The sequence below is a fragment of the Nilaparvata lugens genome, chromosome 4 (assembly GCF_014356525.2).
Source record: "Nilaparvata lugens isolate BPH chromosome 4, ASM1435652v1, whole genome shotgun sequence".
NCBI classification, from domain to species: Eukaryota; Metazoa; Arthropoda; class Insecta; order Hemiptera; family Delphacidae; genus Nilaparvata; species Nilaparvata lugens.
The window spans coordinates 37,128,127-37,149,672 of NC_052507.1; the positions used below are offsets into that span (position 1 = coordinate 37,128,127).

The following is a 21,546-nucleotide window of genomic DNA, read 5'->3' on the forward strand; positions in this document are numbered from 1 at the left end:
AATTATTAAAATTTCATCGAAATTGTTTAAGCAGTTTTCGCGATCTGTCGGATATACAAACAAAATTATTCTTGATAGAATAGGATCAATTGATAGAAGCAGCTCCTGTCATAAAAGTTTGTTTTATGAAAAACAAAAATTATCTATACTACCAAGAACAGCTCTGATTGAAGCAGCAGTGCCCAATCAATATGTTCTCGATAAATGCATTTTAATCAAAGACCTTGAAGAGACCCACAACGCCTATGCCTTCCCAATGATAGTTCTTACTTGAAATTGAAGGCCGCCATTGGGGTATTTTAGCACGAGATATTATATCTATATATTTGTAATATTATAGATTACAAAGGCATTGGTATGTAATAATCTTATAGGTTGCCCCCTCAATCGACAAATTCAATTCCAAGTACGACACTAGCGCTGCATGTGAGTCTATGCAAATCTAAGGTCTTTGATTTTAATTAGTTCTTCAACTTGGTGCCAAACTAATGAAGTCATCTCAACTTAATGCCAACCTGACAAAATTATTAATTTAGTTGCCAGTTAACAACTGTTTCGAAGAGGTACTCTATCTAGATTATAGTTCTATAGTAACATATGATATGGACATTTCAATTATAATTAAGAGATTAGGAGAAGAAGAATACACATGCAAAATGACGAACTTTAAACCCTTAACCAACATTTCAATCATAATCAAGAGATTAGGAGAAGAATACACATGCTAGAAGACGAACTTTAAATCCTTAAAAACCACCCTTAAGTTGAAATATCGCCAAAATATTTCTTAGTGAGCACCTAGGATGTATAAGAAAGCTATATTCCAAGTTTTGTTGCAATCCATCCAGTAGTTTCCAGAAATCGTGATCAGTGAGATAAGAATTTTATAAGTATAGAAGAAGATATGTTGCGCATTTACGGCGAAATGCGGTAATAGATTTTCATGAAATTTGACAGGTATGTTCCTTTTTTAATTGCGCGTCGACGTATATACAAGGTTTTTGGAAATTTTGCATTTCAAGGATTATATAAAGGAAAAAGGAGCCTCCTACATACGCCAATATTAGAGTAAAAATCAGACTATAGAATTATTCATCATAAATCAGCTGACAAGTGATTACACAGATGTGTGGAGAAGCCAGTCTATTGCTGTATTTCCATAAGGTCTACAGTTTCAATCAGGTTTTTGTGGATGAGAATACTGCGTGAGGTCTACTGTTCACAGAACTAATAGTGATAATTTTGCTAGATTTTGCGGAATTTGAATCCATGGCCAGGCGCAGCTGAAGTTGCGACACTATAGATCACTCAGCTGGGCTGACTATCAACAGTTGATGTATTACTAATAATTATTCGACTATTTCATACTTCTCTAGATACAGGTACACTATGAATATCTGTAGAAATATCGTATTCAAATGAATGCAGAACTAGAAACTTTATTTCAAGTGATCTTCCAAAGTAAGAAATGATCTACTTAGTATTACACATTCTTAACATTCATCTCCATGAATAATTCATGGGTAATTTACAAGTGAAGAGTCGAGTCATCTTCAAATAAATTCATCTCTAGAAATTCTTCAAGTGATCTTCCAATGTGTGAAGTCAGTGATTAGGTTTGAACACTCACCCAACTGAACATAGAAGTTGTGTTTCGATGGCTTGGGAGACCTTGAAGATGCCGCGACATCGAGAGAGCTTCCAGCCAGCGAGTTTTCAGATGTATCGTCACTATCGCTGCCAGCTGCAAAACAAAATCAAAAATAACTTCAATCAATTTATGCAATTAGAAACAAGACAATATTCATCAATATTAATCAAAATAAGCATAAATACTAAGATAACAAATATGAATAAACATTATACACCATATTTTTAGTGAAAATATTGTTCTGATAATATGATATGCTACGACCCCTTCTTAAGCATAGCTTGTGTTTAGGGATGATGTCTCTGTAAAGGCTATATTTATAATAGCTCTAAATAATGTAATTTCTTTATTTATTTATAATCGGCTAAATAAAAGAGAAAAATCAATAAGAGAAGCGAAAGGGTATCTATATATTTTCTATCAATTATCAGATTGATAGTAAAGACATGCATTTCGCCTGAATGACCTGCAGGTGGACGCTCCAGAGATGTTAGGCAATGAACGATTGGAGAAACTAGGTCCACTGTAGGTAGGATGGAACTGTTCTACAGCGTAGCTCTAATAAAACTTCTCTTGCTTAACTAAGACGAGTAGTTCCATAACTACGATGTGGTGCTATTGGATACTCGTTGAGTGGTAGCTGGTAGATAAACAAATCGAAATCGTAGAGTTGTTCAATACTGAGGTACGTCAAATTCTTTATATAATTCGTTTATTAATTCAATGATACAAAATTATTTTTCAAATATTGATAGTAATAATTTTTAATATTAATATGATAAATTAGTTCAATCATATCTTAATAATTTTCTCGAGGGTTGAGAAAAGAGATATCACATCCACCCCAACCAATATTTGTGTAACATAACAGAAGGGAAGGAGCAGAAGGGTGGGGATGGTGTCATTAGAAGCGTCATGACATTCAGTTTTAGTGTGATCAATGGCTTGGTCGGGACAACATCGTGCGTTCGTAGTTGAAGAGTTTATTGAAAATGGCGGCTCCGTGATCACAACACAGCGTGTGTTCCGTTTACATTTTGCTATTGGTCGACGTGATCCCATTCTCACTGGACCATTCTCACTTGAATTGCACAAACTTATATAAATTTTTCCTCAATCTTGTTCATAAATAAGAAATCTACTTATCACATGTCATTTGCTTATTCATGATTATTCCTAGGTATTTTGTACTACAGTAGAGCACCGATTATCCGGATAATGGACCGGTTATATGGACGTTCGCTGAGTGATATAAGAAAATTGAAAATCACTTGAAAACCTGATCTATTCTGTATTTGAAGCGGCTAATTGGTCTGCTGCAATTAAGATGCAGTACAATATTTTATTAATAAATGAAAGATATGAGTTACAGTACCTTATCGAATTACACAACATGGTATCTATTTCAACTAGAATGTGAATGAAGATAAGTGTATACAAGTCATACTACACACGACACATTCTAATAATTATTAATTACGTCTACACTTAAGAGGTAGAGTAAAATCAAGTTGAAATCCATTATCCGGATTATCAGTTATCCGGTCATGTATCATATAGTCCCGATAATAATTGCTCTACTTTATCTGTCAAGTTTATAAAATTACTTACAATAAATAAAAAGCTAATTCCATACTTCTTGAATAACATTTTTTTTATTAATTCTACAATTAATTATTCATGAAAATTACAATTTATACTGGCTGATGAACATGTTTTCCATACTTCTTTCATGATATATTTATTTTTTATACATTCTAAATTTATTTATTCATGAAGATTACAATATAATCGTATAGTGGCTGATGAACATGTACAGAGTGCGGCAGCGAATCGGGCGATTTTAAAATAAGTGTGAAAAATTGATGATGTTGTTTTAAAAAAATTTATTAATACCATAATAATGTACATAGAAAAGCATTTATATTTCACTAAACTAATTCAATTTTTGAAAATTACGTCGGCAAGGTGACGTCCTTCTCTCATCAGGCATTCGTCAAGCCGCCGATGTAAACTGTTCATAACGTCCCGTAACATTTGCTGTGGTATTCGTGCAATCTCTTGACGAATATTTTGTTTCAGTTCATTCAACGTCGTCGGCCGTTGCTCGTAGACTTTACTCTTGAGGTAGCCCCACAGAAAAAAGTCACAGGCCGACAGATCGGGCGAACGTGCGGGTCATGGAATCGTCCCGTTTTGAGAGATTAAACGATTAGGAAAAACGCCGTTCAGAAGATGCATACTCACTCGGGCTGTATGACTTGTTGCTCCGTCTTGTTGAAATAATGTTTCATTGTTCATCCCGTACTGGCGTAGTTGAGGAAAGAAAAATGTGCGTAACATTTCTGAATACCGCTCAGCATTAACAGTCACAGTTTCTCCATGTTCATTTTCGAAAAAAATGGTCCGATAATGCCTGATGAAGACATGGCACACCAAACAGTAACCTTACATGAATGAAGAGGTTGCTGATGGAGTTGACGAGGGTTGGTGTCACTCCAGTAACGGAAATTTTGTTTGTTAACATACCCAGACAGGTGAAAGTGTGCCTCGTCACTCATCCACAAATTATGCACGATGTCTTCATTTTCTTGAATCATAACCAGAAAACGTTCACAAAAACACCGGCGGGCTGCGAAATCATTCTCATTAAGAGCTTGAACAACTTGCAGTTTATACGGATGATTGTGCAAATCTAACTTTAAAACTCGTCGAACTGTCCTGTCAGAGAGTTGGAGTGCGACGCTGTGACGGCGAGCGGAACGACGAGGGCTTCTTCCAACTGCAACTCGCACACATTCGATATTTTCAGGAGTCCGGGCTGATCTCCTACCACCACCACCTCTTCTTCTGTTTGTTGATGCAGTGGCTTCAAAATTTGCAACCCACAACTTTATTGCATGTGGTGTAGGCACTGGCCGATTACGATGTATCGCGAATTGTGTTCGAAAACGGCGCTGGGCAGCTGCATAACTACGGGTTTCGTAATAAGCCTTTACGGCGAACGCACGTTGTGGGTTAGTCCAACCGTCCATTGTTACTGAAATGCTTTAAACCGGGGAACGTGTTCGTGGCCTTGGCTACCCCCACCTTTCCATTACCAGCCCACACTACCCCCTCCATAATCGCCCGATTCGCTGCCGCACCCAGTACTTACTATCTATTTAATGAATGTCAAACTCACAAAGTATGAACCGAAAAATATTGAATGATAAGAAGTTAGAAAGTCAATTTTAAATTACAATAATACAATTATGTTTTGTATTTGAATTAATTAAAGGAGTTTGAACAGCCCATTCTTGAAGAGGATGCCCAAGAATATTCTTCTTGAATTCCGAATAACACTCAATTTTTCAACTTTCTGTGTTGAGTAAAGAAGGTTGTTTGTTAATGTTAATTTTCTGTTAGTTTCTGGCGAGGAAAGCTCCAGAAATATACACTTTTCTTAAAGCCTTCTCTGATAATAATGTTGTTTAGTACCGGGGTACATGACTTGTATAACTTGTTAATAATGGAGAAATGTGAGACATAGGCCTACGAGAATGTAGGTAATTGCAGAGTTGCTCACCAGGATTACGTGGACTTCTCCTGGCGAGTTTGGCTCGCTTGCATACTTCCTCGGAGCGCTTTCTACTGCGCCGACGCTTTTTCGACGGCGACGACTCGACGTCATGATGCAGCTGCGGCTGATGCGACGTTGCCATGCCTAGCGGCTTTTTCAGCAAAGTTGTGCCGGCAACACTCGCTGCACAAACTGAGTCTGCAAAAAACACAACACAATTACTTTCAACATTATAACTTTACACTTTAGTTTTCATTAAACATGATACAAGACATGCACATTTCATATTAAATTATTAGGATAGGAAAAAAAGCACCGCCAAATATACCTCTCCCAAAGGCATATTCTATTCAATTTTCGCTCATTCAACACCAGATTCAATTGAATAGATAAGAGATTGGAATTCATCTTATTCGATGAGGGAAAATATTGTTCGAACAAAAACATAACCAATAGTTATTCATTATAGGACAAAAATTCATATAAAGAAATTTTATATTACTTGATCTTGTGATTGGCATTTCTTTCAATCCAAGAATGTAGTTTCGATTGGTAATCTCGTGAAAATCGATATCACAGTATCTTCTATTAATTAAGTTTAGAAATTCTCAAGTTAAACCTAGCGTTATTTGATTGTGGTAGAAATGTTGCAATAATAAGTTAATCGAATAATTTATTGAGAACCTAGTAGTTGATATGTGAATAAGAAAACACGATTATTCAAATTTTAAATAATTTCATTACAATATTTCAACTTTATGGAATATAATTTCCACAATCTTCTAAATGAATTATTTTAAAGATGCTTGAGGTTCAAGAATGACATGAAAGATCCAGCATGTTTCGATAAGATAAAAGGAACCTTGATTAAAACTGCAGTACTCAAAAATTTACTGATTGCAAATATTGAAGGAGGTCGACAATATCAAGATAAGAGAATAGATAAATTGAAGCGTTATCAATTATAATGCTTTTACAATGTTTAATTCTGATAAACAACAAGAAAAATGGATATTACCTTCTTCACTGAAATGACCGATTTTGTTTGTTTCCGTATAGTCAAGGTCAATTTCGGATGAATCTCTCTGAGATTTTGTACTATCGTTGTCCAAGCCTGGAGATGATCCACTCCTTTCACTAAAGCACAAAATAGAATTACATTAATTAACAATTTCTACATCAGCACTGAAAACTTTTAAATAATAGACCAATATACAAATAATCAAAGTATTCCTTAGCGCACAAGGAATCTTCCTCTTGCCACATCTACTGTATTCCTATGAGCATAATAATTGTAGACCATAGTAACTGTAAGTAGGATAATTAAATCTTTATTTCATAATAATCATCTCTAATGTTAATGTCATTATTTCTGATAAAATAAATTGGCGATCCCTGTATTTTTATGTATGTGCTTTAGTTTGGTGCAGTAGCAAATATTTATTATTTGCAAAGCTTTTTTTGGCAAATAAATTCATTCATCAATTCAAAATGTTCAGCTTCGAATAATGAAGTGAAGACTCTCAACTCATGATGACAATTCTCAACAAAATGATGAAGCTGTAATATTCTCTTATATATCGCTTAGAATAAAGCCAAAGATGTAGTGCTATTTTGTCAGAGGTTTTAAAATTGTTCCATAATAAATAAAACCTCAATATGTTGTATACCGGTTTGTATGGTGTTTTTATTGCGAAAATATATCCCCACAACTGAATCCGAACAGCAAGAAATATATTTAATTAGTCAGAATAGATTACTGATGCCCGATTGCAGAGTCGTCACATAAAGTTAAAAACAGGCAGTTAACTCATTTGCGAAGCCATAAATTCACTTTCCGTTGCACAGATGTCAAAGTAAACTATAGCTCCCATAAAACTGAAATTGCCCAAGTAGACACATGATTTCGTTTCAGTCGTCAGAAAGAGCTTATTTTATGTCTCCAATAGCTAAAAACGGTCATTTAAGTTATGGGCCCGAAGTCGTGCTGTTAAATCCAATATCTACTCCCGCCAAATGCATTTTAGAAGTTGTGATAGCTTTTTTTGAAAGATGGTTACGAAAAACCATCTGTATATAAGTAAATTAATTGTTCTCTCTCAGTGTTTTTTCAAGTTGTTTATAACCTCCAAATCGCTAAATATGGTGAGAAATCTCGCCAAAAGCCAAGAGTCGCCATATTGTTTATCAATTTTATGTGAGGTCTTTTAGGTCTGTTCACAATGATGTCGATTGAAACTTTCCCCAATGCCAAGTCATTGGTTGGATAGAAGCATGTACTGAAATGTACGGAAAAACGTGAATAGAGCTGCAGTGTGACTTATGTGTGATGCTTATTCGAGATATAGCTAAATGGGCTTCGACAAACGGCTGTGCAACGACCAACCATTTATGTCAGTGATTTTAAACTATGTCTCACATAGCTATGTTTGATTTTATGTATCGACTCTGCAACCGGCATGAATCAAATCTTGCCATTCTGAATCTAAACATTCAGTGCATATTAAACCATATCTAAACGTATTATCAGATGATCTAGATAAATCATAATTGATAAATATGAGAAGTGGTTGCACTCACCCTCTAGGCGAGTTGGAGATTGGCGACAAACTGCTGTCGGGAGTGGTGGGAGGAGTGTCGGGCGGAGCAGTGGGCGGGGCAACGACTGCCATTGGCGGCTGGGCCGAAGGGGGCGGGGGCAGCAGGGGGCGTGTCAACGGGGCCTGCTGGACGACAGGCTTGCTGTGATTGGTCGAGGTACCGCTATGCTGACTGGTTCCCGGCGCGCTGGCGAACGGCAACTCGTTTGTCTTAGCCAAGGGTCTCTTGTCACTCTCACCGTCATCATCATCATCGTCGTCGTCGTCGTCGTCGTTGTCACCCTTGCCTTTCCCGGCGGGCGGAGCGGGACTGCCCGGTATCGTTTCCTCGCACAAAAGCGACTGCACACACTCCTCCTCTTCCTCCTCGCGTTCCTCGACCTCAACAGAATAAGACAAACATTTTTATTCACACTATTACTAACTCTATACTATATTTATTTAATTCTATACTATATACAGAGTATTTCAGAAGTAGTGTCGAACATTCTAGGGTATTGTTCCTGGATGATAGAAGACTTAAAATGTCGTATTTGACATAATTCATGTCATATTTCATAAGTGATCATGCGTCATGTATTTCCTATCCCGTACATGTATAAGCAAATTCCTTTCTTTATAATATTACAGATAATATTTTCCATTACAACACTCGAAACTTTAGAGATATAGACAACTAGCAGGTAACCCGTGCTTCGCAAGGGTATTTTTAAAACTTGACGAACTGAAAACTTGACGTAATGAAATCTAGAAGAATTGAAAATAGGCCTATAAGAATACTCGGTTAATTAAACATTTATATGCAACATTTCAAGTAAATCAGTCCAGTAGTTCAGACGTGATGATGCGTCAAACATAATTTTACTATCCTTTACACGTGTATACGTGTTCAAGCTAGTTCTTTCCTTTCTTATAGTACTACCATACCTATTAATAATTAACTTGATTGCAAAATTTTACATTGAATAATTATTTATTTATTTCATTGACAATATTACAAATCATAATTATAATAAATATAATATGATTGGGAGAAGACAACCGGCATAGCCCAAAACTGTCTTCTCTCAAATTTTTACAAATAAAGTTTCAAAAAAGAATAAGGTTAAGATTTCACTTTCACTTCAAAAAGTTCAATTTCCACTTCAAAACTAATGACTAAACTAATAATTTTGAATTTTGATATTTAAAAACTGATTTATAACAAAAATATTTTACTCGAATCTCTACAAATAATAATTATTTGATAAAATCCAAGTTCAATCGTAATGAAAACAACTTCCTTCAAAAAATAATTTATAATAATATGTTTCGAGGGGAAAAATTGAGAACAAAAAAATTAAAACTTCTTCGGGACTCGAACCAAGTACCTTTCGCTTTGAAGCCGAGCTCTGAATTGAATTGAATTTTATTGTTTCCGAAAAAAATACAATGTAGCATACAAATGTAAAAAACACATATACACAAACTTAAAATAACAAACTTGAAAAATAAAATAATAGAAACCACGCTCACATGAACCTAAAAGGTTTGTTCGTGAGTCGTGAGTTGAATTATAAATTAAATATTGAAATGAAAGAAAGGAGTTCTGAATTTTTAGCCGACTATAAACAAAATAAAACATCTTATAATAGAAAGTATTATTATTAAAAGAAGAATTACAGTTTAAAAGACGTATTGAAATTATGTGATTGTTTATAGAAAAAAAAATGAAACAATAATAAACAGGGCACTCATACCATCACATACACACAGGAGGGGCACAAGCACTCACACATACACACACAAACACAGCACACTCACACAACACACACACCAACACGCACATAGCACATAGTACAGTACTATGAATGCAAGGATGAGCACTATCATAAGTACAACGATCTGAGGAGACTGGAGCAATCGTCATCGTTTAAAGTGGCTAACCACGATTGGATTGCTCTCTCATAAACTTGAATGGAGCAGTTCCCAGGTCGACTGATGCTAGGAGGCGCATTACGAATTAATAAATGTATTAAATATGCTCTTTACCAATACTCCACGAAAGCTGTTGAAATGATTTGTCTAGTAACTAACGTTATATCACATTATCCTTACTACCTAGAATGAAAATAAATGTGGCATATTTCATTTAAAAAAGATTCAATTCGTTTCTGTCTGATAATTCATAACGATATCCATTAATTTTTGCATCTATTTATTAAGTGATACAAATAAATTGCAGAACATGCCAGCAATATTCAAATAAAATGCTGTTAAATTTTGGACTGCTATTGAATTCACCCCCAAAATAGCTAGTAAATGATTATTTATAGCACTTTGTTCAAAATAATCCGACACGTATTATTTAAAATGTTTGTTCAAAGAGCTGAATAATATAGCTCTTCAATAGGGTTCAACAAATTTTCGTTTCTGATACACGGATTTCAGTAGGCTACATACGGTACCGTTCCTAACCTTAATCATACTTGAAATACATCTCTTATGTTAAGAAAAAGTTTTCAATATTTCACCGATTTAGGAATTTGTCAGCGGAACAATATTATTATTGTATGTTGGCTATATTATTGTATTGATTTCATTTAAAATCAAAACTCTTACATAATTTTATAACATAATATTTAACTGACTGCTCGTACCGGCGGCGGTAGTGTGTTGTATGGTACCGTAGATGATTTTCAGTGTTTAATATCGTATTTAAAGATGACAAAAACAGCTTTTCGAAAATTTGAAAGATTGAGAACCAATTAAATGTTGTTATTCAAAACAACTCACAATAATATAATATTATCACAATCGCTATAAGCTGCCAGCATTTGTATCAAAACTCCGGTACTGAAACGTGAGCTTCCTGTATCGAAACACATATTGCAACACATTGTTACCAGCGTATCAATTTCTCTATGAACTTCCTTTATACAAACACATCTAAAACAATGTAGATATGCCGTATGATGTTCCATGAATCAAATTTCAACATTAATTCTGAAAAATCTAGAAGGAAAATTGAAATTTGGGCTTCGAGGTGAACGGAATTGATATTTTTAGAATCTATGTACAAAATTTGGAGATCTGAATCATTCCCGTTCTTTCGGTATGCAATCCACAAGTTGACATGTTTTGATGCGAACAAACACAACCCTACTCTCTCTTATTATATAGATTAAATACTGTGAAAGATCAACAGTACATATTCATATTAACAGTTTTTCTTGAGTATTGAAAATATAATTCTGATTCAAACTCTAATTACCTCATCCTCTTCCTCCTCCTCATCCGCATCCATATCCTCATCCTCCACTTCCCCATCATCTTCATCAGCCTCCATTGTCTCTTCTTCAGCCAAATCGAACTCCTTCATTATCCTTCTCTCCTCCTCTTCGTCTTCTGATTTCACTTCCTCCTCAACCGCTATTTCTAGTTTAATGTCATCCTCATCATCTTCCTCTTCTACCTTGTTAGTTTTGGGCATCTCCTCCAATACCATCTTCATCACCTCTTCCGACTTTGTCTCGACTTTCCCCGGCTTGTCTTCAACGATTTTCTGTATCTCAACAACTTTATCAGCTGCCTTTACTTCTTTGACCGGTTCAATTACTTCGGGCACGATTTTCTGCAAATGAAAGACAACAGAATTTATAGTTATGGAAAACAAAACAAGAGCAAGTTACAATGAAATGAAGCAACATATTGGAGGTATAATTTAGAACATGAACACCGTCGATTAAACACATAGAATATAACAAGTCCAATTTTATCAATGTCATTTTTTCAATACTACCTAGACAAAAGTATAGTGATAAATTGATATAACCGTTAATACTAATAATAAAGTAATTATTTGCGTTAGAAATTCATAACTCTGTACATCAAATCAATACTACATCATCACAGGTATTTCATATCAATGAATCATTCAATTATTGCATCAATGATAATTTCTGAGTAGAACCCGATTGTACGTTCAAAAGAGTGAAAATATTCAATAAAAGAGTAAAATATTCAATTAGCACTCTATAAATATTATCAATTAGTTATTGCTTCAAGAGGAGAATAAGCAACTGAAATTTTCCATCTGTACTTGATTATATATTGACTATTGCAATTGAATATTATAATCTATCTATCTATTGACTTGTTGATTAAAATTCTTGTTGCTTCAAGAGCTATTGAACGGTATAAAAACAATGACACTTGAAAATAGTCATTTTATGAATAATATGTTTTTTATCATTATCGTTGAATAAAATAGTAAGTTCAGCTTATTATTGAAAATACAAATAATGACTCACGTGTTCAACAACTGTAGGCAAGGGGACAAGTTCAGAGGTAGAGCTCTTCTTTTGTTGTATCAAGTTGCCAACTACATCTATTTTGTCCTCTTTCACTGCATCCTTGACTGTGGCGACAATAACCTCCTCTTTCTTCTCAGCCACATTACTAATCTCACTAGCAGCTTTGTTGGTTTTTATCGATGCCTCATCAACAGTTACAATTCTTATACATTTGTCTTCAACCTTCACTTCCACACTATCCTTCTTCTCGGCGAGTTTTTTGGTGTCAGTAGCCGTTAGAGCGGCTGTAGGAACAGTGGTAGCAATCAAAATCGGAGTCGATTTGATTGAAGTAGATGTTGACTGGGTTACAAAGTTCGGTTTCGGTATGAGATGGGGCAGCGCCTTCATGTCAGATGATAATAGCGTGAAATTGGAAACGGTTTGCGGCAGATTGGTTGATGTTGTGATGATAGGTTTGGCGGATAGAATCGGCAATGTGAGAGTTTGTTTGGATGTGCTGGGATCCGTGCTTTGTGGAGGTCTCTGAGTCAGTAGAGGGAGGCATGGTCTGGTCAGCGTCAGGGGACTGGTAAAAGTCAGAGGAGGAGGTTTGTGGATAGCGGTGAGTATTGGCAAATGTCCGGTGGTTGCGACTGTGGCCATTGGTGGGCGATGCACTGAAGTTGATACATTCAACAAGATCTTGGTACCCGGAAGGGTCGGTTTGATCAGCCCACATGCTGCTGTGGTAATCTTGGAACCCTGCAGGGCAGAAAGAGTAAAATTGCTTTTCAAGGAAGCAGATGTCTGTACGGGAAGGGTTGTTGTTTTCAAAACTGACGGAATTGTAACCGTGACAGGTTTCTGTAGAACTACCGGTGACTGAATGGCCGGAGCGGATGTTGTAACAGTTCCCATAGAATGAGCAAGTGAAGTCGAAATAGATGTGGTGGGTTTGGGAATGGGCTTCACCTCAACATCGCTATCTGAATCTGACTCTTCAATGAATTCTTTACTGATTGTCACCTTTCGCCTTTTGTTATCTTTCTTGTAAGATGTTATCGGAGATGGAGTTTGGGGTGCTTGTGGTGGTGGAGGTGGTGGAGGGGGTGCAACAGTTCTGACAGGTGGCGGCAGTGAATCGAAATCGTTGCTTTCTTCGTCGGTTTGTTGAATGACACGTCTAATGGCTGCATTAATTGCCTCGTCATCCTCTTCCTCTTCACTCTTGTCTACTTCTTCCCTCTTCTCTTCGACTACCTTCTTCACATCTCTCTTCTTCTCCTCCTCCTCCTCCACCACACTCACTTTTGGCGGTTCCACTTTCTTTGGAACGTCATCCTTTTTCTCAATAGTTACCAGATCCTTGTTAGCCTCCACTACCACCTCTTTAGTTGGTGGTTCAACCTTTTTCACCTCTTCCTTTTTCATTTCAACCACTGTCACTTTAGACGCTTCTTTACTATCACTCATTGAAGCAGCATTTTCTCTTTTCTCTTTCTCTTGTTCATCTAATTCAAATATCACCAACCTATTTTCACCATCATCATCGTCGTCATCATCAACATCAATACTATTTGCCCCTTTCTCTACTATTTCTGCCACCTTCTCTTCAACTTTCTTCTCTGTTGCGTCTTGTGCGACCTTCACAGGTTCATCAATACTTTTTACCTCGTTCAATTCTTCATCCAAAGTTCCCCTTCCAACTTTATCTAGCACAGGTTTGACAGCATCATTTGGCACGCTGAGTTCATTGGTTTGTGGTTTAGCTGAAGATTCCAACCCAACCACTCTACTGGGAATCTCCTTTTCCTTTTCAATGACTTCTTTCGGTGCAACATTTTTTATATCCTTTTGTTCTTCTATGAGTGACTTAACCGGAACAGCAGGTTTCTCAACACTCTTCTTCTCAGTAGTTTGGTTACTGGTTTCTGGTTCCGCAGCACCCTTAGCATCCGAAGATGGACACTCATCTTTTTTGGTGATACTTCGTCGGAACCGTTTCTTAACTTCAGGAGGTGAACGCGAAGGCTTACTTCTGACCAGCTTCCTTTTAAGAGGAGAAGGTGTTTTAGGTAGTTCGTCGCACATCCTACCGAAAGTCCTTCTCTGCATTTTGCCTCCTTTCTCCTCACTGCACTTGGGTCTTACCTCGAACTCGAATGGTTCGGGCTCTTTGAACTCGTAGATATCATCAGCTGACAGATCCATTGCTTCTTTAGTTGGTGATTCTTGCTCCTCTTTCACTTTCACATCAACTGGCTCTTTCTTGACAACGTCCGAAGCTGAGGCTATTTCCTTCACCTCCGTTTCAGAGCTCTTCACTTCAAGTGGCATTTTGACGGCTTTATCGATTCCTTTCAACTCTGATCTGATCTGCATCAGATCGAAGTCTCTTCCCTTTGGTTGCTGCAGAACTTCGTCGTCAGAATCATCCTTGCTACTACTCGCTTTTGCATCGTCTTTCTTGTTCATTACCACTCTCCTACTCCTTCTATTTCTCTCCGTGTCTTGAGACGATTCATCTTCAGCATTTCTCTCCTTCTTAACTCTTTCGTAGCGTGTTTTCTTCTTATTCTCGCCACTCTCAGACACATCACTGGCTGGTTCTTCTTTAATTTCTTTCACTTCGGGCTTTATTTCCGGTTCAACTGACGTAGATTTCAAAACTTTATCGACAATTGATTGCATCTTTGAATCAAATTTACTAGTATCGTCCGTTGTTTTTGCTTCAAACCTTTTTTTATTATCGGACCGATTTCTCAACCTGTCGGACCTGTTCGTATTATCGTCGACTGTCTGTGATTTACCATCATCACATTCCATTTTATGAACTTCAGTTTTTCTGCGTAATTTAGCCAATGATTCATCACTATCATCCTTACAACTGTTTTCATTGGTTCTCGAGATTCTAGAGCTTTGTCCATCATCCAGTTCGTTTGATTCCTTCTTGACTTCTAACTTGGCTTTCGATTCTTCGTTTTTCCTTCTTTCAAGAGACACTCTCTTACCTTCTCTCTTGTCTTTCTCTTCGTCCTTTTCTTCGTCACTGTCCGACAAAGGTCGGCTGGCACGGTCACTTCTCAACTTCCGTCCTCTCCTTTCTGCGGTTTGTTCGTCGTTCTGCTCTTTCTCAATGCTAACTCTGGACGCAGATCGTCGCTCGTGTGGTTTCCTGTCGACGTCGTCTTTGCACTTTTCCAGGTCGCGTTCATCCTCGCTGGTCGACGGCGCTGTTGGCTTCCTCTTGTCCTCTTTGCTCTCGAAGCTGAGCGTGTGCGCGAAAGCCAGCGCTGCTCGCCTCTTGGTGCGAATTTCCATCTCGTCTTTTTCATCGCTACTGCCCACCATTTTGTCGGCTCTCTTCTGCAGCGGACTGTTGCTCTCACTGTCCGACTCGCTGTCCGATTCATCACCACTGTCTGTATCTGACAAATCTGTAATACGTCAAAACCACATCAAATCAATGCAATAAAACAAAATACATAACATATTTGAGAGATTGGTGAAAGAAAAGTAGAATTATTCAAGCATACAATGAAGAAAATATAAATTAGCAAGGGTCGATTGAAGAAAAACTAAAATCTAGTGACTAGCAACTATACATTGGCTCGAGCACATTATACAGCTAACTCGAATCCTAGCATTTGATTGAAAATTACTTAGAAATAAGCAATTGCTTGCTTTTATTCAATTGACCTAATTAATGAGACTACGAGCAACAGGGGAACTTGCTTGCTACCAAAAACAGACCATCTCGATACTGAATTGAAAAAATCAATAATTTTAATAGCACCTTGCCTAGCCCCTAAAACGTTATTGGAATTGTACCATTCTGAAACATTCTATGTAGGTAGGTACTCCTGAAAATATTTTTTTTTTAGTTTAATTTAAAACACAAATATTGTACTCTAATGCAAATGCAATAATAGAATGTACATAATGTTACGAGACCACTTTAGAAGCCGGCTCTACTCAAAATAATATTATGAGTTTGAAAATAGCTTCCCGGTGGTTCGGGAACCAACTTGCATTCTCACTCAGTTCTCGGCCCGTTTTTCTTGACGTGTAATAAGAAGTTTTATGATATTTACTGACGATAAATACAAAGTTTTCACAATGTTAATTACTTATAGTTTGGCAGGACCTATGAATAAAAATGACGTTATAATCCGTTATATAGCATCCGTGTTGATGCTATGGCCGAGGCCGCAATAACCAAGTTACACTGTATTTGTTAAGCTAACCTTCTTTATATTAATTAATAATGAATCTTGTTGCTTTACATACATGTTACTGTTACTATATCACGTACAAAAGAATACACGTTCATTATATTTTTGTAACCATATATGCTTTTCATTGACTTTTCATTCGTTGATGTGGTGTTGGTATATTTTGTTCAAAACTGATGTAAACAATAAAAAAATTGATTTTCATTGACTTGAAGCCCTGATATTTGTTGAGCATGTGCTAACCTGTGTGTGCTGAGATGCGACGGGAGCTCTGCTTGGAGCGTGTATGCGTGCGAGTGGAGGAGGGGAGCCTGGCCCGTGGTGAGGGGGAGGGGGCGGTCGACCTGCCAGTGTCGCTGCTGCGTCCTCGCTTCGTCGGTGCTGCACCACCAGCACTCCTTCTCAAACACTGCAACTCACAAGCAAACCATCAACATCAAACATTAGAGAAACGACGAATATGTTAGAAAACAAACAATAAACATTGTCTTTTTTTCTTTAGGGCTACTTTTGAATATAAATATAAATCTGAGTAACCTTTTTACTTTATTTCGTCACATGTGTGATATAAATCAAGTTACTTGAAATTGTATTAGTAGCCGAAACAAGTCGTAACGAAATAATTTAAAAAGGGTACTCAGACTTATATTTTTATTAAACAAGAAATATTTTCACGATGTTTTATTGTCATCAACCAGTTCTCTGGATGATTCTTTTATTATTCCAGTTTGTAAAGCAGCTGTTATAGAATATGTAGAATGCCGTAGGTTGCAGGATATGTAGTGGTCAGTAAATTTCCGGAGTGTTTGCGAAATTTCTTTGTTTTTTTTTTGTGGTGGAAATAAATTAATTATCCATTATTTATATGGAATAATATATAATTTTGCCATATAATGAAATATTATTACAATTCTTATTATTAATAGTGAAACGTTCTAGTGAAATACAAAGCAAATTTGTTTTTTCTATCTCTGAGTTATTTCTATTTGCTCTGCAGCTTTCCTTTTTTAATAGTTATTCAAAATTTCTCTCTTCGCTCCATTTTGTTCTCACCCAATTTTTCAGGTATTTTTTTCTAAAACCAGACTAGAAAAAACTAAATGCCGTCATAATGAACTGAATCTCCAAAAAAACCCTTTTTTCTCAGGGTTTGCAACCATTTTTCTCATTACAATGAGAGGATTGAAATCATGTTCACATTATTAGGGTTCCTATTTAAATATTATTGAATTCTTAAACCTTGCATCCCCCTACAAAAGGTAGAATAATTTACAGTTATAACAACAAAATTAGTTTATATTTATTTAAATGCATAAACAAATGAATCAATGGTTTCGAGAGAATCAACAGGTTACCTAAAAACTGTTTCTCTCATACTTTGTGGTTAATGTAGTTCAAATGAGAGTAGTGCTCCCAGTTCTTATGACTACCACGAAAATTTACAGTTGAAATATATTGTAACAATCACCCATTCACCATCAATCAGCTATGCGAAATATTTTCGTCCAAAATTCAACCCCTTAGCCAAGGGCAAAAAAGGTGCCTAAGGTATAGAGGAGAAATTCCTGAGAGGTAGTCCGGCGTAAAAGACAAAATAATTTCGCAGAACCAACTTGAACGGGAAGGTCTGCTCCCAGAATTCTTGAAGGACGCTCACCACTACTGACCATGTTAACATCAAGCAGTTAAATTTCGTTTGCCGCCCTCGGGGACGTCATTCAATGCAAGGCGAGGTGGCGGTCGTCTACATTGTATCATCTCCAAGAAAGAGAAGAAAAATATTCCAGATCATATTCAATCTATCAGCACCAGGATGATCAACGAAGGTTATTAGTGGTTCCAGAAATCACCATACAGTGTCTTCATAGAAGAAACCAGGTTTTTATCATTGATATAATTTTTATCATTGGTTGACATCAATTCAGCTGTGATAAGATCAAATCTAAAAATATTTAAATTCAACCAAATTAGTAAAATGCTTAGCTACAATATTTATTTCAGACATTTAAAATGATATTTTCTATTTGAATGATACAAGGTGCGGCAGTCAATCGGGCGATTTTAAAAGCGTTATCAAGAGTGAATGATTAGATTTATTGACATGAAACATACAAAAACACAGAGTAAAGATAGTAGCATTTAGTTTACAAACTCAAAAAATTAAAAAAATAGAAAAGAAAAGTACTATTTTCGAAAAATAACATCTGTCAGATGTCCACCATTCCTATGTATGCACTCAGTAAGTCTTCTGCTAACATCGCTCATTACACGTTGCAGCATCTCCACTGGAATTTGTTCAATTTCATTCTGAATTCGATTTTTCAACTCCTGAATTGTGAGTGGTGCTGGAGACATAAACACTTTTCCTTTTAAGTAGCCCCACAGAAAAAAATCGCAGGCTGAAAGATCGGGGGATCTGGCCGGCCATCCGATATCCCCATGTCTCGAGATGACGGTCAACAATTATTCCCAGGTATTTAACGGTTTTAGAGTCCTCTAGTTTAGGACAGTCACAATCATTCAAACCTATTTATTACATTTGATATTATGAATTTTCAAGTTTATTCGGTTTACAGGTTGAGTAGCAGCATTTGGTGTGAAGTCATGAATGAAGATTTTTTATGATTCAGAGTCAGGGTATGATAGTCAAGCCAGTTCTTGACCCTGGAAATACCCTTCTCAGCTGATATTTTAGTACTCTCCCAGTTATCACCCGAAAAAACTAAAGTGGTGTCGTCGGCAAATGAGATTGTTTGACCATTTTGCAAGTCGAGATTCAGGAGGTCATTAATGTATAGTATGAATAAAATTGGTGAGAGTACAGTCCCCTGCGGTAAGCCGTAATCTAAAAGATTTTCAGTACTGGATTTATTTTCAATTGATAATATTTGAGAGCGACCTTCAAGGTAGCTTGTAAAAAGTTTCAGGGGCAAACCTCGAATTCCAATTCTATTGAGCTTTTCCAACAGTTTGGTGTGTGGGACAGTATCGAATGCTTTTTTCAAGTCAATAAAAATTGCAATAGATTTTTATTATTACTAAAATTTTCAGTTAAAGTTTTTACTAATAACGAAATAGCGTCTTCTGTGTTTTTTCCTTCTTGAAATCCAAACTGGTTAGGGTGAATCACCTTTCTCACAACCATGTATTGTACTAGCCGCTTTTTAATAAGCTTTTCCATGATCTTTGAAAATCCACTTAGCAAGCTTATTGGGCGGTAGTTATTGGGATCGTCAACATCTCCCGATTTATGTAAAGGTATGACTTTAGCCACCTTGAACTCCTCCGGAAAAAACCTCTTCAAACATTTATTAATTAAATTTTTAAAGGTTTAGCAATATAGTGGGCAATGATTTTTAGACAGCTATATTTTATTAATTCCTGGTGCTGAGCTGGATTGGGAAAAGGAAAAAAGGAAATCCTATTCGTGAAAAACGGGAATTTTGACCAGTTGGAGGAGGGATGTTTTTATTTTCTTTATTCAGTTCTTCTGCGAGTACTCTCCCGATAGACGAAAAATGTTTATTTAAAATTTCAGGATCAATATCAGTCTTTGAATTTTTCTTTTCTACATCAAGTATTTCATTTATGGTATTCCATGTCTTTCTAAAGTACTTTCCAAAGCATTCAAAAAAAGATTTGCTGATAGAGAGGGTGATCTGTATATTGCAATTAAATTGATCTCATTTTTAGTGATAGGATTTTTAATATTAAGTATCAATGAGTCTGATTCCATAATTTCAATGTTTAATTTGTTAAAAGACAGTTCATTACTGATGAAAACACAGATACCATTCTTTCTATTTCTCTTACCTGGCTGATTTATTGACGAGTAACCATTCAAAACATAGTTGAAAGGCTCGTCTTCGCTCATCCACGTCTCAGACAATACTATAATATTAAATTTTAAGGAACAGTTTTCAATTGTGTAGGCGAATTCATCGAAATTCTTGTTTAGGCTTCGTATGTTCATGTGAAGAACACTCATTGAACTCCTCTCCACATCATTAACAAAATTAATTGGTAGGGGTGGAAGAATATTATCTAACTCAATTGTATTGTAGCATTCCTGTGCAGCTTCATTGTCAAAATTATCAATTATAACCATGAAAGGTTATTAAAATTTAATTCAAGATTAAAAAGGAAAGAGAAAAAATAGACAAGAGAAAGTAGAAAAGATATAAGCTACTAATTTCTTTGAAAAACTATGTGATAAAAGAAAAATTAACGTTAAATGAAAATTTGTTAGTTTTTAATTTTAAAAGTTACTTAGATTAGGTATAGAGAAGAAGTGGTATGGGCACATTCAAGCCATGCCTCAAACGAAATTTTATCAGGTAAACTTGATCATCCTTCTGTACGGCATTTCTATATTTTGTTTACCTCGAAAAGAAAGGATAATTCAGTTGACTGAGATAGTAGGCTACTATCGATGAACGAAAATAAAAATAAGAATAAAAATAAAAACAAAGTGCTTAATGTAAGAGAGAGATACCGCCGTGAGCGAGAGGAGAAACTGCATCACTTTTGCTCTATTGCAAACTGTTACTACGATAAGAACAGAAGTAGATGAAGGAATCTTGCTGTATTTTTGAAAGAGAACTGTAACTAGAGAAGTTGGTGATCAGGGTCGACAATGCTACCTGGACTAGGCACTCTAATGATAAGATTGCTTGGAAAGTTTTACCGAGGAACAAAATCATGAAAAGAACAAGAATCAAACATTGAATTGACAAGTAAGCTGTTGCAGCCTAGAATGCAATTTATCAATTTTTATATTTATTTACTTGATTGGGAAACATGTTCCTTACAGTTGCCATGGACTTTCTTGCAGTGTGACTGGTAGCCCCATCTTGTTGGAAGAACGTGTCTTCGTTCACAGGAAGATGAGCAATTGCAGGAGCTAAGAAATTCTGCAACATTTGGACATAGCGTTCCCCTGTCACAGTTACAGCCCTTTCCCTCTCATCATCAAAGAAGTAGGGACCAATAATTGCAAAAGAGGATATCGCACACCATACAGTAACTTTTAAGCTATGGAGTGGTTTCTCGTGGATTTCGTACGGGTTTGCGTCTGACCAATAGCGGAAATTTTGCTTGTTAACGTATCCTGACAAATGGAAATGTGCTTCGTCGCTCATCAGTAAGTTGTTAATAAGATTCTGGTTTCCATTAATCAACTGCAGAAGTGTCTCACAAAATTGAAGTCTGTTTCCATGGT

At 36.3% G+C, this 21,546-nt stretch overlaps 1 protein-coding gene across 5 annotated transcripts in view; it reads right to left on the minus strand.

Annotated features, from left to right (window-relative positions):
* The window catches only part of LOC111061195 (AT-rich interactive domain-containing protein 4B), a 73,829-nt gene that overhangs the window by 8,758 nt on the left and 43,525 nt on the right, over nt 1–21,546 (minus strand). For 4 of the 5 annotated variants that reach the window (XM_039427402.1, XM_039427401.1, XM_039427403.1 and 1 more), the window contains 7 exons: nt 16,569–16,734; nt 12,106–15,527; nt 11,067–11,426; nt 7,794–8,194; nt 6,232–6,350; nt 5,220–5,411; nt 1,631–1,744 (listed from right to left, as the gene is read on the minus strand). In XM_039427402.1, the coding sequence (XP_039283336.1) occupies nt 1,631–1,744; nt 5,220–5,411; nt 6,232–6,350; nt 7,794–8,194; nt 11,067–11,426; nt 12,106–15,527; nt 16,569–16,734 (4,774 nt within the window). Of the gene's footprint in view, nt 1–1,630; nt 1,745–5,219; nt 5,412–6,231; nt 6,351–7,793; nt 8,195–11,066; nt 11,429–12,105; nt 15,528–16,568; nt 16,735–21,546 lie in introns of those variants that run through there. The other variant, XR_005571209.1, reaches the window with a different exon arrangement.